This window comes from Colletotrichum fructicola, assembly GCF_000319635.2.
Source record: "Colletotrichum fructicola Nara gc5 chromosome Unknown KSG_Nara_v1_contig05, whole genome shotgun sequence".
Taxonomy (NCBI): domain Eukaryota; kingdom Fungi; phylum Ascomycota; class Sordariomycetes; order Glomerellales; family Glomerellaceae; genus Colletotrichum; species Colletotrichum fructicola.
Window position 1 is genome coordinate 3,263,129 of NW_027094055.1, and position 25,857 is coordinate 3,288,985.

At 54.6% G+C, this 25,857-nt stretch overlaps 8 protein-coding genes across 8 annotated transcripts; 4 read left to right on the plus strand and 4 right to left on the minus strand.

The window, feature by feature from the left end:
* Positions 1-653: 653 nt before the first annotated feature.
* CGGC5_v009598 (uncharacterized protein) lies at positions 654-1,595 on the minus strand (the record flags this gene model as incomplete). Its single annotated transcript, XM_032023814.1, has 3 exons — positions 654-697; positions 753-763; positions 913-1,595. 3 exons carry the CDS (start codon positions 1,593-1,595, stop codon positions 654-656), a joined length of 738 nt encoding a protein of 245 aa, XP_031879442.1.
* Positions 1,596-4,086: 2,491 nt separating this feature from the next.
* CGGC5_v009599 (uncharacterized protein) lies at positions 4,087-5,835 on the minus strand (the record flags this gene model as incomplete). Its single annotated transcript, XM_066152192.1, has 4 exons — positions 4,087-4,631; positions 4,876-5,337; positions 5,391-5,483; positions 5,613-5,835. 4 exons carry the CDS (start codon positions 5,833-5,835, stop codon positions 4,087-4,089), a joined length of 1,323 nt encoding a protein of 440 aa, XP_066008488.1.
* A 1,010-nt stretch (positions 5,836-6,845) lies between these two features.
* On the minus strand, positions 6,846-8,561 carry CGGC5_v009600 (uncharacterized protein; the record flags this gene model as incomplete). The annotated part of the gene is made up of 4 exons (XM_066152193.1): positions 6,846-7,461; positions 7,510-8,147; positions 8,203-8,446; positions 8,524-8,561. The coding sequence occupies 4 exons, from the start codon at positions 8,559-8,561 to the stop codon at positions 6,846-6,848; spliced, it is 1,536 nt and encodes a 511-aa protein (XP_066008493.1).
* A 1,660-nt stretch (positions 8,562-10,221) lies between these two features.
* On the plus strand, positions 10,222-11,513 carry CGGC5_v009601 (uncharacterized protein; the record flags this gene model as incomplete). Its single annotated transcript, XM_032023816.1, has 3 exons — positions 10,222-10,698; positions 10,942-11,172; positions 11,226-11,513. The coding sequence occupies 3 exons, from the start codon at positions 10,222-10,224 to the stop codon at positions 11,511-11,513; spliced, it is 996 nt and encodes a 331-aa protein (XP_031879436.1).
* Positions 11,514-11,754: 241 nt separating this feature from the next.
* On the plus strand, positions 11,755-13,056 carry CGGC5_v009602 (uncharacterized protein; the record flags this gene model as incomplete). The annotated part of the gene is made up of 1 exon (XM_032023817.1): positions 11,755-13,056. The coding sequence occupies one exon, from the start codon at positions 11,755-11,757 to the stop codon at positions 13,054-13,056; it is 1,302 nt and encodes a 433-aa protein (XP_031879437.1).
* A 939-nt stretch (positions 13,057-13,995) lies between these two features.
* trf1 (Telomeric DNA-binding factor trf1) lies at positions 13,996-16,866 on the minus strand (the record flags this gene model as incomplete). The annotated part of the gene is made up of 4 exons (XM_032023819.1): positions 13,996-15,599; positions 15,654-16,242; positions 16,299-16,675; positions 16,794-16,866. 4 exons carry the CDS (start codon positions 16,864-16,866, stop codon positions 13,996-13,998), a joined length of 2,643 nt encoding a protein of 880 aa, XP_031879499.1.
* A 5,954-nt stretch (positions 16,867-22,820) lies between these two features.
* On the plus strand, positions 22,821-24,594 carry CGGC5_v009604 (Aldehyde dehydrogenase; the record flags this gene model as incomplete). Its single annotated transcript, XM_032023820.1, has 4 exons — positions 22,821-22,882; positions 22,944-23,343; positions 23,396-24,284; positions 24,455-24,594. The coding sequence occupies 4 exons, from the start codon at positions 22,821-22,823 to the stop codon at positions 24,592-24,594; spliced, it is 1,491 nt and encodes a 496-aa protein (XP_031879498.1).
* Positions 24,595-25,253: 659 nt separating this feature from the next.
* NCOA5 (Nuclear receptor coactivator 5) lies at positions 25,254-25,580 on the plus strand (the record flags this gene model as incomplete). Its single annotated transcript, XM_066152194.1, has 1 exon — positions 25,254-25,580. One exon carries the CDS (start codon positions 25,254-25,256, stop codon positions 25,578-25,580), a length of 327 nt encoding a protein of 108 aa, XP_066008492.1.
* Between the last annotated feature and the right edge of the window lie 277 nt (positions 25,581-25,857).

Here is a 25,857-nt window from a genome sequence, read left to right on the forward strand (position 1 = left end):
GCAAGCAGGACCTTCTGCTGCAGAGGGTGTACGTAAGCAGGTGTGCGCTTATATAATGAATGAGTTGATGCTGTAGGCAGACAGGCAGGCGGATTACCTACTGAGTCCAGACCACCCTCTTAGGTTGTTTTGTCAAGATGGTGGTGGTGGGAAGGGTTGCTAGGAGTGATGGGGAGCTGAGGTTCGGAGGTGTGGGAGCCTGGCGTCATGGGAACGGGTTTGGTCTATCTGCGACTCGCGACGAATCTGCTGACGGGACCTTGTGCCGAAGACGAGTCACTGAGGCCCCTTTCGCTATTTTTGACACTTTCGCGCTTGTAATAGACTGCTTACTGTCACTGAAATTCGCTCCATTCTGTCATGAGCGTAGAGAGGCTAGGTCTTGTATGTCAATTTGGTGTCTAGTAATACCCTTGAATTACAACAGATGGCGTGAAAGAAGTGACCCGTCGAGTCGTCCCCTGACATGACTGTCGAAAAAGAATAAGGAAGAAAAGGTCCCCTGAAAAGCAGAGGAAATGCATGCAAAGGACAGCCGAAGTGTGTGACAAATGAAATTTCGTGAACGAAGGTCAGACTGCAATCTCCTCGGGCCATACCGCACCTGCATGGCGGGATGCCCAATGAAGCATCGCCAGTCGAAGTCTATGGCGTCAAAGACCAATCATGATAGAATCCTGCAATCTCCAATGAAAGCCTGCATGCATGTTAGACTTCATCTCTTGAAGATGTGCTTGCGGGAAGAGACTTACCACTCGGCTTCCTGTATCGCATATCCAGCCAAACATCCTCCCGCCAAAGAAAGATGATTACTTTCGCTTGAACAGTAATACTAACGTCTTCGCGTACCCGCGGAATGCAAGTCAAAAACATATATCCATCCCTCCATTCCCGATCCTCTCTCATTCGAACCTCGCATAGCCATTCCGACGCAGAATCCGCTCATACGTGCGAAGCCGCTCTTCCTGCTCCTGAATCATACACCGTTGGTCCTCGATATCCCTCCGCAGTCTCTTGTTGTGGTCATCGACAACGTCAAACTTGCGCTCCCAGTTGACGATGATCCGCCTCAGCTCCTCGACCTTGTCCGAGACGTAGTGCCGCGAGAGCTCCTTGACCCTCGCAATCAGCGCGTCGCGCTCCCTCTCGATCTTGTGCAACCGGTGCCGCAGCTTCTCGACCTCGCGGTGGAACTTGCCCGTGTGGCCGCCGGCGTTCTCGAGCGAGCACCGCAGCGCCGCGTTCTCGTCTCGGAGCGCCTGGTTCTCGGCCTGCAGGATGGGCACGATGCCGCCGAGCCGGCGCGCTTCGGCCTCGGCGGCCTGGTAGTTGGCCTTGAGAGAGACGTTTTCGCGGGCGAGGCAGTCGTTGGACTCGCGCAGCTTGCGCTCCCGCTCAACCAGGTCGTTCCACTCATCGCGGCCTAAGTGGCAGCAGTCGTCGCGGCAGCAGCGGTGGTGCTGCACCGGCGGCGAGCACTGCGGCTGCTCATAACGAGGGTAACCGTAGTAGTGGTGCGAGCGGGAGCGTTTGAGAGAGATGTACTGTGTCCGACCGTCCGGTGCGGTATCAACGTACCAGCGGCGGTTAGACATATGAGTGGTGTGCTAGGGGCGGTGGTGTTTTGGGGGTTTGTCGCACTCGTTGCCCACTTTGGCTGTGGGTACGAGGACTGCGACGAGATTCGCAGTCTTTAAGGTTGTTAGGTGTCTTTGTTGTTGTGTATGAAGGCTTTGAACTGATATTGGAAGCCCTCGGGTTGAAGTTGTGTAATGTATGGCTTGGGTAGCTGTGTAAGTAGTACGATGATGGAAGAGGATAGGTTCGATGATACCGGACAAGGGAGAGATCGCGGTACTAATATGGAAATCTGCGAGTAAAGACAGTAGACCACAAGGGCTAGGACGATATGCAGGTGATCGGAGCAGAAGACTTAGGGTCTAGGGACGAACGAGGATTCGTGAGTCGACGGCATGGCCGCAGCGGGAAGCGGGTAAGGCTTGATTTAACGGGGCCATGCGAGGCAGCGCCCTGGCATAGGACTCAACCATCGTCCCGGGAGAGCCATGCCATTTCGGACTGGGAGGGAGGAGGGCGCCTCAAGAATATCGAGTCATCGAGGTGCCCTACTCGAAAGAAGGCAGCGACCACGAGGCTCATGCGCGTGGGCAGGAGAGGGATGGGTGCCGGTTCGGTGGCTGGCGCGCGGTGAGGTATGCGCGTGTGTGTGGGAGGACTTTGGGGGCAGTAAAGTTGCAATAAGCTGAGCAGGTTGCGGACGAAGACGACGCCATTTTCTTTATTCTGCCCCTGTTGGTGTCGAGGACCCTGGAGATGGTGAGTAGCAAGTGTCGGGTGTCATAATGCTGACTTGGTTGTGGGATGAACGAGGACTCAGAAGATGTGTGTAGCAGTCATGTAGACATCCTCACAAGTTGGGTGCGGTGAGACCTGGCAGGTCGTTTGGCCGCGAGCGCATGAGGGGGATGTCTCACGCGAAGGGAGGTCATTCGGAACCGGCTCCGGGGCTGTGACGACTTGACGGTCGCCCATCCCAGTCGTTAGGCGGAAGAGTCAAGGATTAGCGAGGGTGAAACGGAAAAACCCCAAAGACCAAGACGCTGCGACTAGGAGACGGTAAGTTTCTTCTTTCATGCAGCTTGGAAATAGAGTACAAAGCGATTCCCTGTAGCGCAGACGCGAGCGTTGACGTTTGGTGATGGTGTTGTTTAGTGGAGAGTTTTGGAGACCAAGGGCGGGATGATGCGCTGCGCAGGTGATTGGAGGGCCCCAAGTCTGCCGTCAGTCCGTGTTTACACTGTCAAGAAATGCCATTTTGGGGATATCAGCACTGTACAGACCCTGCGCTTGGGCTCCCTCCACATTTTCTGCTTTCGCTGGGTCAGACCTTGAGAGGGGATACGTACCTTTTCTTCTTCCCTTCAACGTCTCGACCAACACCGGTTTCTGACCCTCCATATCCCTCAGATCATCGGCATAGCCCCGACAAGGCTACCGTTTAACCACCCCGACTCTTTCAACCAGACTCGATACCGTCGCACCCTTCGAGGATTGTCCACTTTGTCTTGACTCCCTCCGACAGCGGCTTTCAACCCTCACGAGTCCGCGAAACGGTCAGGATGCCATTCCTTCGACAAACAGGCCCTCCCTATTGTGTCTCGACATCGCCGCCTTTGTGAGGCAACCGGAAGCGTCCAGAATTTTCTCAACAAGACTCATAGTCTCTGGTGGCTTGATGTTTGGGTGCCCTCCGCTACCTGATTGGGACCAGAATGGTCTCGTTGCCTTGTGCGGATGGCAAGCGTCTGGTGGACTGCGCCGACGGTGTAAGTGGTGCGACGAAGACCGGTCTGCGAACTCATGCGAGATGAGCCACATCGCCGTCTTTTCCCGCACTGAACATGTGGCCCTTGCTTCTACTTACACGGCCCGAAGCTGAGGCTGAGGTCGAGCGCGTTTTCCTGCACTTTGATGCGCGACATCACGCGAAGCTATCACGGGGATCGATGATGCTTATTTTTGGACCGCAGAATGGCTTGGCTGGTATTGCTGTGCGTGAGAAAACAACTGCTTGGCTTGGCGGGTTGGAAATCATGTTCAATTGCCTCGCTGCCACGGGTACAGCAACCGGCCTGACGAAAAGCTGACGGAAGCCCTCGAGGAGGTTGCAATTCTTCATGCCACAAGTGGGTGTATTGCTGCTGACAAGGTTGGAAGGAATTAGAGCAGAACGCTCACAGCCTTCTCCAGTTTGGGTATATCTTGGAAGCGGCCCTTTCAAATCACTTGACGTTACACTTGATGCTGACACGAAAGACTCTTCTCTCATGCCCAAGGATCTATCTGGGAGCAGCACCTCCGTCGTATCATTCATGGAGACGTTCCGAGAGACCCAATGTGGAATGGCTGTCTTCTACAGTGCTTCATCGATGAGTAGAAGCAATGTTCAGGTCTGTTTGTCTGCACCTCTTTACAACAGTTCGGAGCAAGTGCTCTACTCTGAAATAACGCCCGCCATTTTGTGTCCAGAACATCTCTAACCCAAAGAATCATCCCCGACCAGCCTCAAATGGCAGCATTCACACCCCAAACGCCGCCACCAGGCCATCCATACCCATAATCCCCATTTCCATACTCGTTCCCATACCCGTTACCATACGGATCACCGCCCAGTGCGCCTCTCCTGCCCATCCCCCGCGGCCCCATGCGGTTATGCTCCAAACAAATCGTCGGATCCTCCCCCTCGAGCTCCACGACCCTCGTGCACCCAGGCCGCCGGCACCGCGCGTGGGTCCGGCAGAAGTGCGTGTCGCCCTCGGCCCTGAGCGGGCACTGCTCGTGCCGGCACGCGTGGCTATTGCAGAACGCCGACATGAGCAGCTCCGCGGCGCGGTCTCCGCCGAGCACGGCGTACATGGGGTCGTAGTTCATATGCGTGCGGCGGTGCGGGCATGTCGGCACGGCGCACTTGTGCTGCGCGCAGAGCGCGGAGCCGAAGAGCGCGCGCTCGTTGCGGCAGGGCCGCCAGCTGCAGAGGTGGCTGGCGCAGAGCTCCGTGTTGTCGACGACGCGCACGTCGCAGCCTTCTCTCCTGCACCGGGTGATAGAGTCTGGACCGTGTTACTTGACGTGTGTTAGGGATAGCTGGTGAGGGACACTCACGCTCCTCGCAGTGCAAACCGATATTCTCCCCATCAATCCTCCGGAACCGATCACATCCCGGCGTGGTACAAGCCCGGTGTCTATCACAGTAATTATTATGCTCACCATGCCTCGGACACCCCGGCCGACCACACTGATGCTCCCGACAATACTCCCCCAACCACCTCCTCCACCGACAGTCCCGACTCTTACACGTATGATCTTTACACCACTGCGCGCCCTCCTCCCGGTGGTCCCTGGCCCGCAGACAGCCCGCCTCGACACACGTATGCGCGCCGCAGACCCCGTCCGCACTCATCGGTTCCCGCGCCCCGTCGCAGCCGCCCTCGGCCTCCCAGCGGCAGTAGTGCGCGCCGCAGTGCTTGGAGGGCACCCCGTCGGCGCGGACGTGGGCGAACTGCCGGCAGCCGGCGGTGTGGCACATGCGGTGGCGGTCGCAGAAGCGCGAGGCGTCGTGCGGGTCGCCGGAGGCGCCCGGGCAGGCGGCGAAGCAGGCCGGCGCGGCGCAGGTGTGCGAGGCGCAGTGGGTGCTGCCGCCGGGGGCGCGGGGGGATGTGCAATCCGGCCGGACGCAGCGGTGGTCTTGGCAGTAGCGGAGGTCAACGTCGCCTTGGTGGGTGCGTTCGTTTTTGCAGCCCTGCTGGAGGCAGTTGTCTGGACGGACATGTTAGAGGGATACTGGCGGAGGGCGGGAAAAGGGGGCGTACGAAATTGGGCGCAGAATTGGTATTCCTTTGGGTCGTAGGATTTGACGTAGTTGGTGCAGCGTTGGCCGTTCATTATGCCGGTGCAGAGGAGGTCTGAGCGATGGTCAGCGGTGCTGTTGAAGCAAAGAGTATGAAGGAAGTGAGAAGTATGGGGTGATACGGTCGAGAGAAGGCCGTGAATGGCTGAGTGAGAGGATTGAAAAGGGGCTCAGGGGTAAGTACGCTGGGTGCAATATCCACGGCTATTGGTCTTCACATTCGTGCAAGCAGCGCCGTTATCAATCTTTTTGCAGCAGTGGATCTTGCAAAAGGGCGAGGCAAAGCGCGCGCCGTCCCTGGTCAAGGTGACTCTGGCATAGGGGCAGCGAAGGCCCATGGGGTGCGCGAAGCTGCAGAGCCGGGCAAGCTCCTGCGGAGTCAGGCGTTTCTTCTTGCCGAAGGCCATGCTGGGCAATCAGATTGGCAAAGCAGATTGTGAGTTTGGTCAAAGTTTGGAAGTGATTTGGTTCAAGTTGTCGAGAGTTGCTTCAGGAGGCAAAGGTAAGCAGGCTGCTTGGGGATTGCGGGTTTAAAAACAGTCATAGGCCTCCTCAACCTCGCCAAATGTCGGTGAGCAGGCACCCGTGAGGCATTGCGATGATGTTACAGAGACAAGAGGCATGCCAGGAGATCGGCGAGGGGCAAACTGGCATGATGTGGTAAGGCAGCCCACCCCTTCGGCGGGAGCACGAGGGGCGGTGTCGCGTATGTGAGGCTCCGTGAGAAGTGATTAGACGCACCGGTCTATCAGAAACGGGCCTCGTGATTCAAGGTAAAGAGAGAACAGGAACTGTCGAGGCGTACGAGGCTTCTTGGGTAAGGTGATGTATGTTTGGCCGATTGCCTAAGGGCGGTGTGCCTCATGGAGGTTGTACGAGATGCTGATACCCGTTTCTCGTGGGACGTTGACGGGCTTTTCGGAGGAAAGATGAGACAGGTCAGATGTTTGCTCGACGCAAGATGGAGACAGGATGATGAATGCCGTTGCCGTCGTCGTCTTCGTTGTCTTTGTCGTTCCTCATCGTCCAGCTAGACTTGATCATAAACCTGAAACATCAGGCAGATGTGCTGTTCCTGCTTTCACGAAAGCTGCTTCATAGAAGCTACTGGAGTCACGGTTAACATACTTATCCTTCCGCTTGCGCCTTTGGTAAGACCGAAAATTGGCAGGATGCTCTCGATCTGTCATTATATGAAGTCCCGCCGCGGATGGTTGGGTTGTTGGCGAGCAGACATAGCACTGGGCACTTGCCTGGACTACCTAATAATCATCATCCAGAATGGATTTCTTGTACGCGTGATGCCCGAACGAATGCTGAATTCTAAAAATCTGTCTAGGGAACACTAATGCTCACAAACTTCGGCAACCTCTGCATCTAACAAGCAAGTGTACCACACCTAACCTGTAAACCCCAATCAGATGAACGGATGTCCAGACCATATGATGAACCGGAGAATAGACATCTCAGCATCCTCAAAGAATGCGTTGTAATGATCACCACTCTCGCCAATAAGCGGCTTAACCCGTCGATTCTCACAGCCATCCATCGCGAGTGGTTTGAAACAATCACCGAGAACAACCAGAGCATCGTTCCTTGATATCGAAGCGGCATGGTGAAGAACAATACCCTTCGCCTTCTTCCGTACTTCGTCATATGGGTGGTCTCGACAAACATCAGGCATGGTGCCCAACACATCCGCCGCGCTGACGATCGACTCCATCAACCCTCTTATATGCCCACGTTGGACAAAATCGTTGCAAAATTCTGATTTGCTGCCGTGAACGTCACGAATGTGTTTGTACCGGCTTTCGATGGAAATCTTGGTGCGTATCTTCATGAGCTTGGGATGGTCCAAGTCCGGAAAGCAACCGACTTTGTAATTCATGAGTCCGAGGAGTCGGCAGCAAACAGAGAGATGGTGACGAGGCTTCACTTTGGGCTGTGAAATCCTCAGGATGAATTCGTCGACTTCCAGGTCTAGGTCGCTTCCGACGACAACGAGCGGGGTGGGATCTTGTATGTTGGGTTTGCTACTGATTCTCAGACCCAAATTTTGAATCCTTTCGGCGATGGCGTACAAACGTATATCATTCGAAGCAGAAAGAAAAACCTTGCCGATTGATGGATTGGCTGTGAAAAGGATGGCAGTAACCGCTAGAAGGTTTATTGTGAATTCCCCTGTTATGCCGACGAGACCAAGACGGGTGCGGTTAGTCACGTAGTTGAAGTATCGATCTCGAGTATCGGAGGGAGCTTCCCATTTGAGCGCTTTGAGGTAAGCGTCTGATATGCCACCGACGAGGTCAAAATTTGGAAGCTCGAGTGGTGTGTCACCAATCGGGCCAGACGTGCCCCCGATGAGTAGCTCTTTTAGCAAACGATTGGCCGCCCGATCCTCGGCAGATCTTTGAGATAGGTCGGTTTCAAACACATCCTTCACGGCGGCAACCCGTTGATTGTAAAGCTTGCGGTCGATGTCAAAATGAAGCCGAGCCGTGGTGGCTTCGTTCAAAGAGGCTACAAGAGAGGCTAAATCTCTACGTGCTTCAGCTTCAGGTGGGTCAATCGAGATGGATAGTCTTCCTCCAGGCGTCTTGTCCACGTCGCGTGACACAGTACCTTTGTATTGAGAAATCTGACCATCTTTGTGTACGGCTAACGTGACTTGGGTACCGTTTTTGGTCAGATGGGGAACCGAGAGCCACAACGTCGACAGCTGTTTTCATGTTATTAGAAAACCAGTCCAGATGGAGGCAGAGACAGATACATACCATAGCGGGGTCGGTGAATTTCGCATCCGCCGTCACTTGTGTTCCCTTTGGTTCGAAGTGGACTTCGCAAGGACTTTCAGCGAGCTGGTTCACATGTCGATTGATCCAAAGCTCTTCTTGTAAGACTGATTTTGTTAAGGCATTGACTGCGTTGGAAGCAGTTTGGTAGCATCTCCTTGCAGCGACCCTCTCGTCAGGTTTCTTGATAATTTGGTTTGTGTCGGGATCGATCACCCAATCGTGTCTAGACAAGGCTGCATCAGCTTAGGCTTCTCCAATATTGGACGACAGGGCAACAGTCTCCATCGATGGAAAACGCACCTGTCACCATTCTGGCCACTCTGAGGTAAAACATCCATTTGAAGACCAAATTGAGACGCTATTGCGGAAGAGTGACGACTGTCAATCACGAGATTGAAATTCTTCTCTCTCATTATGTCTCGGATGGATCTGAAGCCATTGATCTTGTCGTCGAGTCCACCAAGCTCCAATGAACCCGGAGCTTCCCGCCTGAAGAGCAAGCCGAGTCCCTCCACAACAGGGGGGGATTCTGAACGTAGGCACACCAAGATGTAGCTTCGGGGAGAATTCGTGTTGAAGAATCTCCTGTGGTGCTCTTGGGGTAGTGGTTGGGTGGTGTATGTGCAAGTTCCGACTGGGAATTCGAGTTCGATAGCCATCTTCTCCCATGGGTCATGTGGCTCGTAATGGTATCTCTCAACGTTGTCCTAACGTCGTTGCAGATAAACTTTCAGTACGAGTCGATTTTCACCTGGGTAGGCGCAAAGGCGCGTCTCAAGTTGTCTCTGAAATCCGAAGTTGAAGCCGCCAAGCAGGACTCCGTCCTGAGGGAAAAGGATAGCGCAATCATATCCGACGAAGAAGTTTTTTGGGTACGCCATTTTCCTATTGTATGGTCAGAATGCTTCTTCAGTCTTTTCTCTACAACTGGCGACTTGCAGCTGTACGTGCCACCGTCTTTGCCGCCAGCCGAGACGGAGGAAACTAGAATCGGTGATGAAGGATTGTCAAATATCTGACGCGACTGTTGAGGCAGAACGATGTTGATCTGAGCTCGTTAGCGAAACTGAGAGTGTTGCAATTTGATGTGCTTCGTTTGGCGAAGGAATCCGGAAAACTGATATCGTGTCGCTAACCAATGGTCGAGTTGCAGATGGCGGTGTTTTGACGAGACGTTGAAAGGGAGAGACGTAAGAAGAACCACGGGGGGCATTGGGTTTCCAGGCTCTTTCAAGACCGCCCAGTCCAGTCCATAGCCTGTGGGCGCAAAATTATGGAAGGTGGTTCAAGGTGTAAGAGAAGGCGCGGCCAGTAGGGCTCTCTGCACCGTACGGTCCCAGATGATATATCGGGGTACCTAGGCACTCATATTCGTGCCCGCCTCAGGTATCAACTCCACACCTTCCTCACTCAAGGCTGCTAGCAATGGCTCTTTGTCTTGTGGCCGGTGCTCTGATCTGCCTTTGATGATGGAAAGAGCGATTTGATCCGAGAGGCGCCTCGCGCAAGAGTGTGCTTATCACGCCAACCTGTAGCAGTGCTCCAATCACCTCGAGACGTGCTTGGAACGAAGGAGGTCCTCATTGAAAGGCAAAATTCCTCCCAAATCAGAACGACCTCAAAACCGGAGAAGGTATTTAGCGGCGTGGTTGCTTGCGCCAATCTCGCCCCCAACCTCACTCATCACCCTTTCTGCTCCCTCTTGCCCACGAATTTTCCTGCAACGCAACTGAAAATCGCAGAAAGAACTTTTTTCAACAATTTGAATTATCCGAGTCCGCTGATCGGTTGCACATTTTTCTCCCCTCCGATCACTGGTTCAACCCCGATCCCTCACCTTAGGTACCTTCCTACAAGATACCTACCAGACCCACCCAGTTGTTGCAGCCCTCATCTCTTGCCATCCTCTTTTTGTTTGCTTGGTGGCGATTGATCTCGACTTCCCTTTCAAGCACTCTTCTCATCGGTACCGCCTTTCACTTGTACTCGGGCGGCAAAATGCCTCGGCCTCCTCGCCTGCCCCGCTCGTCGCGGCCACGCAACAACAACCCGAAACGGCCTTCGGCAATCACGGAGTATCACCCATGTGGAATCCTCCGTCATGGAAGCTACGAAGTTATTGGAGGCCAGAAGATCGGCTTCCCCGACAGAATCGAGACTGACTTTGTCGTCAACCCTGGTGGCAGTGGTCGAGCATATGTCGGGATCCGTTTCCGCTTCCCGCGGCACTTGGAGAACCAGTCCTTTTCTGGGACTGAAGACGCATTCTCGATAGTTCTAAGATTCCCGGCTGGAACATTCTGTATGTCCATCGAGAATCTTTCTCGAGGTACCTTCGATATGATCTTGCCGCGCGAAGAGACCAACGAACTAGCTATCATCAACCTCAGCCTCGGTGATGGCCAGACTGCCTCAGTCGATGGTCTTGGGCCGGCACTCCGTGAAGAGACGGATCTCATTGACAGCTACATTAACGTGAACCAGGAAGCTTAGGGCTGGAATACCTTGCGCGACATCTTCAGCCAACGTCAGTTTCGAATTCTGGCGAGGCGTGGGGTTCAGTCGTCGACCGCACTGGAGAAGTTCGCGTTCTTTCCCAACTCTCAAAACCACCCTTACAGCCATGTGTTAGTACTTTCATCTTCGGCTTGATACCTTTTTGCGAAATTGACTCTGTTACCTAGTCATCATTGGGATTTAAGCCGCTATAACCATCAGATTCCGGCCAACTCCAGTAAGACGCAGTATCCAGAAAGGTTCGAGTTCGACAACCCCGAAGATGCCCTCACAACCATGACCCAGTCTGTGGTCCAAGATGCGTACTGGTTTTACGTCGACGTTCGAGAGATCCGAAGCATTCGGCAGCGCGCCTTCTTCTTGAAACAAGGTTCTCGCTCAACTGAGGACACCGACTCCTTCTTCGTCTTGATGACATTGACACCTGATATTGTGCGTTTTTCTTTTGAAGTCTGTCGTTGAAGAATCATCTAATCCTGGTCCAGACGACTCGTTTCAGCAAATCCGTCAAGTGCATCACCAAACTAGGCCGCACGGTACGAATCTCGTTCAGAAAGCCCCCAGCCCCAGGCACAAGGAGAAGAGATGGTATGGTGGACAGAGACGATCTCTTCTGGGAGGGTATAATCAGACCGACCTATGCTGCCCAGATCAAACACAAGCACAGTCTGGTACTTCACGTAAAGCGTCCGTCCAACCCGGAATCAGCTGCATTTGCTTTCCGCGACTACAAGATCAAGACTTGGTCACCAGAGTCTGAGTCAGACGACTAGATGCACGTCTGGCTCGATTTTGGTGACGGCACGAATGTCACTCGGCGCCGTGTCCATGCAGTCAACAACGCCCTCTCTGTGGCCGACCCAGAGGTGGAATCGCCGTCGGACGAGATGGACAACAATTGCCAGGACGACACACCAGAGAGACTTTATCATCGAAAGCTTTATGGCAGTTTCGTTCGCGACTTCTTCGTGGGTCGTGGTCTGGGCAACACGCTCCTCAACCCGCCCGCCTATGATGGACTCTGGCGATGTTGGCACCCATGGTCTTAGCCTCAGCGAGCCGTCGTTAGTCGCCCCAAAAGTCGACATACTTGGACCAATCAATGCTATATACCGCGAGGCTCTTTTGGAGATGCTGAAGCCGGGATCACGCGAGACATACAAATCATACCTGGAATCTGTTGTTCTTGGTCTCGTCGGTATTTTCGGGGAGATGGAGTCGTGTACTTCAGAAGTTCTCGCCGTCACTGCTTTGCTGTACATGGGCAATCCCGATATCAAGACTGTCCATGCCGCAGCTTGGAGGAATGAAGACGTCACCAAGTTCGCTCGCTGCTTGCATAGCACCGCCTCAACTGTTGTCCGGTCGATGAAGGATAAGTATACTTCGGCAGCTCAGCCTCACATTCCTCTCATCGTCCGCGGTTGTAACATTCATTCTGAGGTGGAGTCTTTTATCAAAATGATCCAGGGCGATCTCTTGATCTGGGATCCAAGACATTGGAGCCGACCCTTTTCGCTCTGCGAGTGGCTCCTCAAGATTGTGCAGCATGACGAATTTGACTTGGACCAGCTGGACCGTCCTGAACTGCTTGAAATCCGTCACAAGTGGAAGACCAGCGCTGATTACGTTGGCTTGCGCGCTTTTGTAAACCACGATATCGAGTTCTGGCAGGTCAAGGAGTTTGATCCTACTCACTATCCTGACAACCAGCCGCAGACCGCCACTCTTGCCGACTTTCTTTCCGAAGAGCTCACCATTGACCAGGACGAAGAAAAGGACAACGACTCTTCAAGCTCAGATGCCACACTCAATGAGGAGAATGTCGAGGAAGAAGAAGGGCTTAGCGCTGAGGAGCAAGCTGCCAGATTGAAGAAAGAGGTCTGGCCCCACAAACTGATACAACTTCTCATGGTCGACATCCTGAACGTCGCTGATGCGCTCTGCACGACACCCCACGTATCTCGAGACGTTCCCTACGACAAGTTCTGGAGGTCCGCCGGTGCGGTCGTCTTCGACGAGGCCACCCATCTCTCCAATTCAGACGCCGTGATCGTGTGGGGCAACACGATGAGGCCTTGTGCGATGGCCGGCAAAGAAGGCCAGACTCCCTGGAGCGGAATCGGTCCCTTCAAGACGCACGAGGACGGACCGCACAAGGGCGACTACTATAACCGCTTCGGACCCGAGGCCAAGGTCTCTGCTCTGGAATTCATGCGCACAACGGGATGGCCGTGCTTCGAGGCGGCGTCGTCGGATATGCCCAAGTTCGGTGAGGATATGAACTCGTTCGATAATGTTGATGGAGGTTGGTGAGGCAGATTTGTAGGTAGTACTCGCTGGACATGCGTTGGAATTAAGATGCGACTTTGTGTAGTCTTTTTTGTTCGATAGATGAAAATGGCTGTCTGCGTTGAATGTTTCGAGAATCTTGGGTGACTTGTATGTTGTTTGAAGTGAGGCAGTGACGAGCTCGGTCGAGCGCAGGAGAAGTCTTGGATCGATTGCTGGGAATACCCCCAAGACGCTCGCGATCAATCCCGGCTCTACCAGGCCTACGAAAAGCGAGAGACTCTGCATATCATGAGCATGCATTCGCGTTTCACCAAGTGACGTCAAAAACACCTTTACTGCACTAATTTGCTGTTTTTATTCGTTCCCTATCGCTATGCAGTAATCTTCTTATCCCTGACTTGAAGGCGCTTTTTCTCCATCCGTCGCGCCTACCCCTTTTTTCTCTGTGTCATTCGTGGTATCATGAGCAAACAAGAAAATCGCTTTTGGTGCCGCCCCTGCTTTTTCTTTCCCTCTGTAAACTTTTGTTTTTTTGGTTCTCCAATTCCCTCCCCCCCACGTCGCTTTTGGAAAAAAAAAAACAGACAAATGCCCATAATACCTCTCCATATAATATAATTCTATAAAGAACAATCGCTCTTCAGAAATGACTGCGCTCTCTCCTCGCGCTGAACTTGCCCATGTTCTGGTATCCCAAAATCATGTGTAGACAGGCGCTGACGGAACTTTCCACCAAAGGCCGAACATGATCCTGCGCGAATCGATATCTCCCGTATCCGTATTAACACTGTTGGAAAAAGGCATCCGGCATCAGATCTCGTTGTTGACGAGATACTGCTGAGTGCCGTTGCCGTTACAAACCTCGTCGGTCAAGGTTTGCGAAGTCATGCTATAGTTGACGCTGTAGTCGTGGAGGATGTGGGGTTGATAAAAGTACTGAGCGTTGATTTGCTCGTCGCTCTAAGACAAGCTGGCGCTGCTACTGTACGCCTCGAGTTCGCGCAGGCTCTGCATAAGAGCGGCCTCCTTCAGGTCATCATTCTGCTGGCTATACACAGGCGCAGAGGCGTCGGTGGAGTACTGGGGGGTAGCCTCGGCCGGCTGAGAGACCTGCGGCTGAACATGCTCCTGCTGAGGCTGCTGATGATGCTGCTGTGGTTGATGCTGCTGGTGCTGCTGCGGCTGCGGCGTTCCAGGTTGAGAGTGATGCTGGATGTGGGAATGTGTCGGAGTGTGAGGTGGCTGTGACAGGGCATGAGGTGTGTGGGAAAGCTGAGCTGCTGTTGCCGCATAAGGTGAGGAAGCCGGCAGTACACGGTTGTGGGTTGGCGTGGCCGTGGCGGGTGTCGCTGGTGGCCCGGAAACAGCGGCATGTGTTGGCGTAGTAGCATGAGCGAGATGATGTGACATTTGGGCTGCGGACTGCGAGGGCGTGCTGGGCGCAGTAGCTGGTGTCGCGCTCGCGCGGTTTTGCTGAGGATGCTGAAGGCCACCGGCAAGAGTCATAATTCCTTGAACACGCGCCTGCTCCTCCTCTGAGTTCATGCGTGCCCTCTCTTCGGCCTCCTTTCTGGCTGCCTGAGTCGGCGCTCTCGTCTTGAGTTCACCGGTGACGGCTTGCAGATAGTACGGCATCTCTGAGTTGGTCTTCAGGAAGAAGAGCTTCAGGTTTCGCGCCTTGTCCTTGAGTTGCACCTGAGTCCGGTCTTTGAGTATGTTCGAGAGCGTGCCCTCAGCACCAAAGAGCGACAAGATTTGACTCCAGTGGGGGCCCTGGACCATGTCCAGACCGGTCATCAACGCCTTCTCCTCCTCTTGAGTCCAGGGACGTCTTGTTGACGTAGTTCCTTCCCTCCTCTGCTGGTTGTTCGTCTTGCTCAGCGCCGCTTGCCTGGCTCTGTCGTAGAGCACTGCGCTAGGCAGTGACTGGCTGGGGGGCAGCTTCTCTGAGTTATCGTGCTGTGCCGGCGGAGGTGGCTGCTCGACTGGCGGAGGGTAGCCATAGTACGGTGACTGGGCCTGGGTTTGTTGCAAGTGTGAAAGGTACGTCGTTTGTGTGACGGGAGCAGCTCCCGTGGGCGTTGGTACTGTCGGTTGGTACGGTGCTGGCGAGAGGTTGTTGAGGGTTGTTCGGACGTATTCTTGTGTGCTTTGCGCGACCAGGGCAAGGATATCGTTCGTTGAGTCTTGGACTTCGGCCGTGTTTCCGTTCGTTGTCGGCGCAGGAGGGGGGGCTTCAGGTGCGGGTGCGGCGGCGGGCTCTGCGGGAGGAGCACTGGTCTCGGTCGACGGGACGGGAGGCTGAGGGTCGTGAGGCAAGCCATCGATGGCGTCGGTCGGGAGGTACTGTGCAACGAGGCCGTCTGTTGCCTCGAGCAAGGAGTTGATTCCTAGATCATCCAAATCGTGAGATACCGATGCGTCCAGGTCGCCGTTCGACATTGTTGACGGAAGCTCAATGCCGTGTCTTGAAGCAAGACCTGCCAGAGATTGCAGCTTGCGGCGCAGGTACATGTTAAGTAAGCGGAAAAGGTCTTCGTCTGGGTAGCCGATCTTGAGAAGAACTGTACGTGACCTTTCAGCAGTGACACAGAGAAAGAGGTTGCCGAACTTCTTACCGGTGTCTGGGAGACCCGAGGCGTATGAAATCAGAGCCGCCTTTCGTTCTTGCACAGCAGTGACCAGTGACTGCTCCTCAGTCGTCAAAGTTGAGCCCCCGTGCCTTGCGCGTAGCTTATCCTCCAAATCAGCAGAGAAAGCATCAGCAATAAGTTGGTCGACCGGTGCTGACTGGTCTGCTGTCGTGACTGCGTCAATGACGAGATGTGTCTTGACGGCTACGAAGAGATCAGAAATCTCTTGCGTGACCATGTCGTGCTCGCCACCAGGCAGAAAAACCGAGAAGAAGTGATCTTGCAAAGCGAGCAGCTCCTTTGAGGTGGAATCATGGTGTCCATCAAACGAAAAGAGCGCGCAGCAAAAACTCGCAAGGTTTGCGACTTGGACATCGGTGAGGTTGTCCGGCATCGTAAGATCCAGCGTGGCAGGATCCAGGATAAGGTCGGTAGTCGAGTAGATCGCTCTCGTCTGTTGGAACAGAGACTTTATCGTGGCAAAGGATTTGGAGATTTCGGAGTCCTTCTCTTGTAATTGTTGGTATACGTCGTCGAAGACATGTTGCGACAGGATCACAAGCAGCTGCAGGGCCTGCAGACGGGGAAAGCATTAGCGGTGCCACCAAGACTGACGAGACCGCCACGTACAAAGTTTGACAAACAAGTGGTAGTTGTCCGTCGCATCAAGGCCAGAGGTTCGGAGAGGACAGGCGTATGGGACTCGGTGGATTGGGGAGGCTCTTGCGACACGGATCCAAGAGGGTCTCCGGACATGTCCACGTCCGGGACAGAATCCAGACCGTCGACCTTGCCCATCTCGTTGTTGATGTCCATCATGACGCCCTGAATCATAGCGTCCATATCGAAGTTGAGATCCAAAGGCGGACCCTCATCGTCAACCTTTAACCTCTTGGACTCGGCATCTGGATCGTCTGCGCTCGAATCGCGGGGTCGCTTGAGTGGGAATTGGGGGGTCTCGCCCAGATCGGTGACAAGACTCGGGGATTCCTGCTTCATTTCGGGTCCTGCGACCAGGTCAGCGCCTTCCTCGACTGTCTTTTGGGCTGTTGGTGGTCGCTATCAAGGTCTCCGAAGCTGGTGAAGAAGTTCGTCGGCCGGGGAAGGTGGGAGGCCAAGGCGTACCTGTCGGCGAGTGCGCCTCCGCCTTTGGAGGCTGCGCCGCCTCGGCAATAGCTTCAATGCCCTCCATGAGCATCTGGAAGCACGGAGACAGCTTTTCGGGGTGGTTTGGAGGGCGTGTAGCACCTTGGCGGGCGGTATCGTGATCTTTGCTGTTCTTGCAGATTGGGCGGAAAAACTTTTTGGGAGAAAATCCGAGCGCCGATGCCCTTATAATCTGCCCCAAAGAAGATGTCACTCCCGATACACAAGATCCTGCCTTCAGATGGGAAAATTCACCGCTTGTCGCCGGGAAAAGGGGCGTCGTGATTGGCCGGATCACGGAAAAATGAGAATGGTCTGTGCGTTCATCCCGGTCAAGTCACTTATCGCAAGAATTTTTTTTTCCTCGACGCCTCTGCCCCTCGGAGCCGCAGTCACCAACCTGCCGAGTTAAGATGTCAATCCCAGCCCCTCCTTTTCGAGGGTTTTCCGATTTTTTAGTCTGGTAGCTGATGCAACTCCATCAATGCAGCCTAGGACTTGTTATCCAGTGAATGCCTCTTCTCAGGCTCTAACCGCATATGGACCTGCGGGCTTGAAGAGGTTCAGGTGAAGTCGATGCTGTCTTTCCTCATGACAGCCAGCAACTCCAATTCATTGCCATCCAGACTGAGATCTACCGTGACGTCATTCTTTGCGATTCTCATCGAAAGACAGATCCCAGTCACATGTGTCTTCCCAGCTCTTAAGCGGCGAATCAAGATGGACGCTTACTGGCCCAGTTCTGCCACCCGAGACCGCCGGGGTCCTGGAGCTTCGCCCTTGGCAACATGGGAAGCAAACAGCTCTCAGGGTTCGAGATGATGGCTATCCATACGTGAGCAAGGGTTTTCATGGGGCAAAGCGTCCAAACGTCGTCCTACCTAGTCTACGGTAGCGTCGATGCTCCCGTGAGTCCGGCTCAGAAGGCCCCGCAGCTGGTAAGTCAGGCACCGTTTGACCGGGCAAGCGAGACATTGTATGCGACCTTCCGCCAGGCATAGCAGGAAGTCCTGCAGGTCAATGGGAACGACGAAATTGGAATTATACACTGCGCCATCGGACAGAAGCAGCATGTTTGTTCTCACCCCAGCTCTGAGTGCATCTCATCCCACTAGCATATACACCTCGTCCAATACTCACAGACACGGATCTTTATGTACGGCTTTGATTTCAGTATCACATTCACTCAATCGCCAACTCGGTTGGGTGTCATATATCTCAGGTGTTTGTTGAATACCACAGCTACTCTCCTCTGCTCACATACTGCCGTCTTGCTTGTCTGCGAACACGCTCTTAATGCGATTGACGAATTGGCTCAAGTTTGGCAAAACCGAATCATGTATTCAGCAAAGCTACTGGGATTCAAGCCTCCTCTGGTCGAATTGGCAAGAACACCAATGCCAAGGCCTTGACGGTGAGCAATGCCGGCCCCACCAAACCTGGCTGGTATCAATTCTCCTCGTGCGTGTGGTTGCTGCCAAACAACATGAGATGGTTTCTAGCACAGGCACTGCTAATCGTGCCAACCATTAAATGTTAACTCATGACATGCTTGGCGCTAAACCGCTAGCTGGGAGGGCAAGAGCGACCATACATTGCCGAGCAGAAGAGGACATCAGCTGGGTTTCCGCTGCTGAGGCGACTACATTTCCCACAGTCCCTGATATCATGTACTTCCCCATCGTCTAAATCATCTCCTCTGCTATCACCTCGGGCTATCATGCGGTAGCCCTCCAACCCTCTTTCAAGTCCTGACTTGCCGGGATCATACAAGCCGACATACGAGGAGAACACCACGTGCTAGGGGCCAGCGGCTCGGCAGACGCGTTTGCCTTTTGGCCGGCCCATGTCATGTAAGTGTTCATGTTTCTGATTCGTCGAGGACGTCAAGAACCCGAGTGGCCGGTTCCCATACTTATCGATGCCAACGTTGACACTGCATCCACCCTTGTCAGCCTAGGGTCAAATGGCTGGGAAGCGTTACACAGCGGTGTTATTCTAGCCAGCAACCGAAGTCATGGCCCAGGCAAGAGGTTCCGTTTGGGTTTGTGGCGTTGGGCATCTGCGGTGACCAGCTCCCGCATAGTAGGGTAGGAGTCTTTTGAGCCTCTGGATGCTTGATCCGCACACTAGTAAGCATCGCAGCCATATCATGTATACAGCTTCACCTTCATTTTTCACATTGACATGTATGTACGTACAAATTCCTCCAGTTTGAAGCTGCTCTCATGTCCGTGAGTGTCAAACACGGTTGCTGAAGAACGGACCCTAAAGAACGAACCCTGATGTTTAGACCGAACTCTTGTCACACGTGCACCTCCCAGAATACTCACAGACGCCCACGCTCCAGATCTGACAGGACTGCCGTACCGAGTCACATTGCGGCTTTTGGAGGCAGTCCCTCTGAATAAGCTGCGAATGCGGGGAACAAGGACAAGCCAGGATAGCTTCCGAACCCAGTCGACCTCTCAGAGTAACCAATTCCAAGGACATCGCAACCCGACTATTGGACGGACGAGCAGCAATAATATCATTGGCCAACAAAACTTGGCTTCGAGAAGCCTCACTGTTAGTCTCCAAAAGGACAACAACGCCTGCAACCAATGTCTCGGCTCCTGCGCCGCCGGTCACGGTTCGGATGCAGATCGATTCCTCTCGGGTTCCGCGCAAGAAACCGCAAACTCGTGGAATTATGGAATTATGACCAAGTAGATCGGAAATCATCAGCCCAACCCGGGCCCGGAATTAAGCATGGCCAAGCATGAACAGCAATTGTCACATTGGCAATCGGAACCGGGCAGTTTATCGGAACCTGAGGACGTGACGAGTCGGATCTTGGCGCCGCGTGCCGCCGCCGCTGCTGCCGCTCCGGAGGGGCAATGCGCGGCTAGCATCGCCAAAGGAAAGCCATGCGTGCACACGACACCAACATACAACGCAGGTGACGGCTTTCTTGCGAGACGAATTATTCAGGACATGACACGACAAATAAAGTTTCGAGGCGAGATGCTATTTGCGTCCTCTCCCCAGAAGAACACACATTTGGGGATCGGTCCTTCTCCGTGACCCCGTCCCTTTGCTCCACGTCCGGAAACCCACGCGTTGGTGAGCCAGCCAGAGCAAAAAGAGACCAAAAAAGACTGGAGCTCCGTGTAGCCGTGAAACTGCCATCAGACCGAGCAGGTCCCCACAAAATCCCCAACAGCTTCGGCCAAGAGGGTTCGCTGCTGTCGAATGATGTCGGAGACAAGGAAGCGATCGAGCAGGGGTCTTCGGTAGGAGAATCTGAGAGGGAGAAATTGGGCGGGCGAGCGCCCAGACTTTTTTTCTCTGGGTTCCCGGCAGCAGTTGGGGGGCGAGGCGAGCGAAAAGGCAAGCAGTGGAAACTTGAGAAAGCGCCGACGCGGCGTTTGCAGGATGATATACCGACATCCCCCGATGTTGGAGACACCCCTGTCTCTACCCTTCAAGTGCTCTTCTGGTGCGGGGGAAGTCGAGAGCGAGAGAAAAAGGGATCTCGCTGGGCTTTGGGCCGAGACTGAGGCACCCGGCAAACAGCAGTAATGACGACCCGAGAGCAGCACAGCAGCAGCGTGAGGAGGGGCAATTCACCTCGCGCCTCGTGGCATAAAGCACCGCAGTCTCGCCCGAACTCACGATCCGGTCGGCCTCTTGAGGATAGGCTTATCTCCTAACAAGATCACGGCTTGCGGCGTTAGCAACAACTTGGAGAATGGTGGATCGCATCGCCCCCTGGTGTCATTCCTCCGCTTCTCAAGGTAATCTTAATAGTAACCTCCAAGGTGCTACGGAGCACAGCAGCAGCATGCAGGCAGGGCCAGCCACCACGACCACCACCAACGTGTGTACGTCGTCAAGGTGGGTGGAAGAGGTGGGGTTGGAGGGGAAAGAAAGCGGAGGAACGCTACAGAGCCTTTTCATCCCGGGGCTCCAGACGGGTTTTGGCGCGGGTTTTGGAGAGACGGGCAACAGGCACAAAAGGGACAGAGCTTCGTCCCATATGCCGACTGCCTTTCTTCTGACTCGGAGAGAGGGCATCAGGCACTCAAGGGTAAGGCGAGTTGCTTGCTGACTGCAGTTGCTGATTCGCATCGTCCAAGTAATCCTGCGGGATGCTTCCGTCCATCCAGAACTGATGATTCGTTGTGGTTCCCAACATGATCTTCCTCACAGTCTGGGGTAGTTTCTCTTTCAGCTTTGATAGTGCATTGCTAAGCACCGTAAGCAGGCATACTGCTCTACACTATCGACAACCCAAGGACCTAGGACAGCCATTGACTGCAACGGTATTACGGTCAAGTTGCGACGCGGTGGCCCACGATGTGCGCTGGTCCAGTCTGGTCTGGTCTTCTGTGCAAGCAAGATCAGCGCGGGAACCCGTCTGTTCCCTAGGTGACACGCCCCCAAAGAGATGCACAGGGGCGGCGCATTTGTCATAGCGTGTCCTTCAGATCGAGCCCTGGCCAGTCACAGCAACTCTTGCCGGTGTCCTCAACGTATTTGCTATGCAATCACTCCATAAATGTGCCAGAGATGAACCGCTTTGAAGCGGGTGTGGCTGCTGCTTCCAGACAGACGAGCCTTTTTGGACAGCTGTGATTGGCCACTTCCCAGATGGAAGACGCAAGCTGTGATGGAGAAATGCGGGGTGACAACCGCCCCGAAGAGGGGTTAAGCGGAGAGGGGGAGGGAGGGGTCTGGAGATACGCAGTACAGTACAGGCCTCTTGTTGTTGTGTGTGTGGCAAAGGCACAGCAACGGCACAATAATACCCTATCCTCCTGTAGAGACACGCAGTACGAAAGATGCAAGCCCGTCTAATTTCCCTTGCTCCTATCATGCGATTATGGTTTCTGGTTTCGACGACTAACAATCTGGGGAAAACGGGGGATGGGAGAGATGGGCTGGGCTGGGGGAACTCAATTAGCACCGCAGTTGGGTGCCATTCTCGACACGCTTGAGCCGAATCAACAGGCATCATCCACACACAACAACTCGCTGCCCTGGGGTTTCCTAATACCCGACACACGGGTCTCTGTTGCTGTAGTTTAACACCGAAAGACCCCTCGTCTGGAGGTTGGCGCGTGGATGGAAGATGACCGCTCGGCTGGAGAGGCGGGATTCAAGTCGATGCTGGGCGTAGGGGACCGGGGGACTCGTCTCGAGGTGGCCGAGAGGAACAGGCGTTGGCCCGAAGCGGCGCCCACTATCCCCCGTTTGGCTGGCCCTCCCTTGCATGAGGAGGCGCACCTCAGAGTCCCCGTCCCCCAGGCCCGGCTGCTGTGGGTGGCCCTCTCCCCTTTGCCCCTCCATCGCTGCGACCCCGGTCACACCCCAGGTCTGTGTGCTCTATCTGTGTTCCTGTGTCTGCTGTGTGCTGTCTGGTTGCTGTCTACACATGCCAAAGGGCCCAAAGTCCCCTAGAAATTATCTGTGTGCTCCATCCAGATACAGCATGCAGATGCGTCCTGTGGAGAGTCTGCGTCTGGTGCAGTCCACCCAGAGTCATTGCTTTACGTTGTGCGGCTTCATGGATGTGCATGTTTGTCCAATGTCCATCTGCGGTTCCGCAGACCAGGCCTCGGGATTGATTGTTCTGCACAACTCCATCCCCCCTCACCCTTCCTTAGCCCCCCATACCCATCCCCATCCGCACACCCTCCCCCCCGCCGAGCTACCCACGCTAAGGTCTATCCACACTGCCTTCGCCTCCGACATTGATGTCTGGCTTCGCGACGCTGAATCCCCGTTGGCGTCACTGTCGCGGACTTCTCTCCTCCCCCAGCTGTGCTGTCTGTCCCCCATACCCCGCTTTATATACAGTCCTGTCGTCCCCAGCTCTCCCGGACCTGAACTCTCATCTTTCCTCCCTCACTCCTCACGACTCTCTCAACAACCAAACCCATTTCACGAACTTTTTTCTTTTTATCTGTGATACCTTGATACCAATACTTGTTTTATCTGTTCTTACACACAACTATCACTATGGGTTTGTCCGTTGAGCTCAAGACCCCGGTGACGGGCGCCTACACCCAGCCCACTGGACTGTATGCGACAACATGCCCCTCTACACACGAGTGAAGCTTTGGCTAACCCAGCATTCGACAGGTTCATCAACAACGAGTGGGTTGAGGGTGTCGACAAGCAGACCTTCGAGGTCATCAACCCCTCCACCGAGGAGGTTATCTGCTCCGTCCACGAGGCTACCGAGAAGGATGTCGATATCGCCGTCGCCGCCGCCCGCAAGGCCTTCGAGGGTGTCTGGGCTGAGACCACCCCCAACCAGCGCTCCCTCTATTTGCTGAAGCTCGCCGACCTCGCCGAGAAGAACGCTGAGCTCCTCGCCGCCGTCGAGTCTCTCGACAACGGAAAGTCCATCTCCATGGCCAAGGGTGACGTCGGTGCCGTCGTCGGCTGCTTGAGGTACTACGGAGGTTGGGCCGACAAGATCGAGGGCAAGACCATTGACGTCGCCCCCGACATGTTCCACTACACCCGCCCCGAGCCTGTGAGTTAGCCTACAAGTTGAGAAGAGGGACGACAACTAACAACTCAAACAGATTGGTGTCTGCGGTCAGATTATCCCCTGGAACTTCCCCCTTCTCATGCTCTCATGGAAGATTGGCCCCGCCCTGGCCACCGGTAACACCATCGTCATGAAGACCGCCGAGCAGACCCCTCTGTCCGCTCTCGTCTTCGCCAACCTCGTCAAGGAGGCCGGTTTCCCCCCTGGTGTCTTCAACCTGATCTCCGGCTTCGGCAAGGTCGCTGGTGCCGCCATCTCCTCCCACATGGACATTGACAAGATCGCCTTCACCGGCTCCACCGTCGTCGGCCGCCAGATCATGAAGGCCGCCGCCAGCTCCAATCTCAAGAAGGTCACCCTCGAGCTCGGCGGCAAGTCCCCCAACATTGTGTTCAACGACGCCGACATCGAGCAGGCCATCTCCTGGGTCAACTTCGGCATCTACTACAACCACGGCCAGTGCTGCTGCGCCGGCACCCGCATCTTCGTCCAGGAGGATATCTACGACAAGTTCCTCGCGGCGTTCAAGGCGCGCGCCCAGGCCAACAAGGTCGGCGACCCGTTCCACCCCGAGACCTTCCAGGGCCCCCAGGTCTCCCAGCTGCAATTCGACCGCATCATGGGCTACATCAAGGCCGGCACCGACGAGGGCGCCACCATCGAGACCGGCGGCGCCCGCCACGGCGACAAGGGCTACTTCATCCAGCCCACCATCTTCTCCAACGTCCGCCCCGACATGAAGATCATGCAGGAGGAGATCTTCGGCCCCGTCTGCGCCATCGCCAAGTTCAAGGACGAGGAGGAGGTCCTCAAGCTCGCCCACGACACCAACTACGGCCTGGCCGCCGCCGTCCACACCAAGGACCTCAATACCGCCCTCCGCGTCGGCAACAAGCTCAAGGCTGGTACCGTCTGGGTTAACTGTAAGTTCTCTGCCCCACTCTACCCCGCACTGTCCCTTGTGGCCCGTGTCCCCCCGCCTTCCCCCGCCCGGAGGTCTCGGACCACCTCCGGGATCGCCGGGTCGCCTCACCACTTCACACAAACTCCTCGAAGCCTCCAAACGGCATGCTAATAAAGCGCCTGCACCTAGGTTATAACATGCTTCACCACTCTGTCCCGTTCGGCGGGTTCAAAGAATCAGGAATCGGCAGAGAACTCGGCGAGGCCGCCCTCGCAAACTACACCCAGAACAAGTCCGTCGCCATCCGTCTGGGCGGCGCGCTGTTCTAAGGGATCGGGAAGGAAAGGTAATGAAAAGCGGGGACTTCTGGCGCAAATGTGTACATGACCTTTACGTAACTGTGCAATACCAAGTTTGAATGATACCAAATAACTCAAAATTGTTCCGTTGCATGCGTGGTGGCGGTTGTGAGGTTGGTGTGTGTTCCGGCCCGGCCGGCCCGGCGCCGGGCGGGTCGGTCACTCCGGATAGCCCCACTTTACTCGGCGTGCCGGCACTGGCGGTAGCGCAGACCCTCTTCTGGTTTTTCTAAAAGATGCTACTGCGCAATCATTGGTTCTTTGAAGTGAAGCGTTACTCACTAGGTCGCTGATGTCTCTTAAAAAGTGACTTACGATTGTTGTCACACACTACCTATCGGACAAGCTTAAGTGCAGCACAGCACTGATACGGCGCGGGCCTAACATATCTGACTAAGAAGTTGCCTATTCATCATAGCACCTCATAAGCGTCGCAGTAGACATGCTGAGTTGTTGCAAAACGTTGACATGTCGCAAAGCCTCGACTTACATTTGGGTACAGTGCAACTGTCGCAAGCTCGTAGTGAGTTGATCATGTAGTAAATCCCGATTTTGGCAGGCAGTCCCGAAATTTTGAATACGGTGTCGAGTCTCCGTGTTATGTACGCCTTATGTCATGAAGAAAGACGATGGGGGGCCATGACGAGGACAAGGACGACAAGGACGACAAGGACGAGAAGGACGAGAAGGACGAGAGGGACGACAGGGACGAGAGGGACGACAGGGACGACAGGGACGACAGGGACGACAGGGACGACAGGGACGACAGGGACGACAGGGACGACAGGGACGACAGGGACGACAGGGACGACAGGGACGACAGGGACGACAGGGACGACAGGGACGACAGGGACGACAGGGACGACAGGGACGACAGGGACGACAGGGAACGAGGAAGAAGGATAAGGAAGAAAGACAAAGAAAGGGATTTTTTCTCAAGCTTTATCTACTCTTAATAGAATAAATCTCTTCCTATAAGAATCTCATCCTAACCACTGATATTCCCTAGTTATCTTTCTCACTAAAATAACCGGAGAAATACTTATAAGTAGATTCTACAGTTTAGGGGCCCATTGCCATGCATGGCAGGCTCTTCGTTTTGGCCTCTGTTGGTTATCGTGGGGACGTGGGGATGCAGAAACCTTGGCCTCTCTACCACCAAGCAATCACCACATACTCACACACCCCTCATTATCCCTAGCCACCATAATAGCCAGCGAGATATGGGGAACG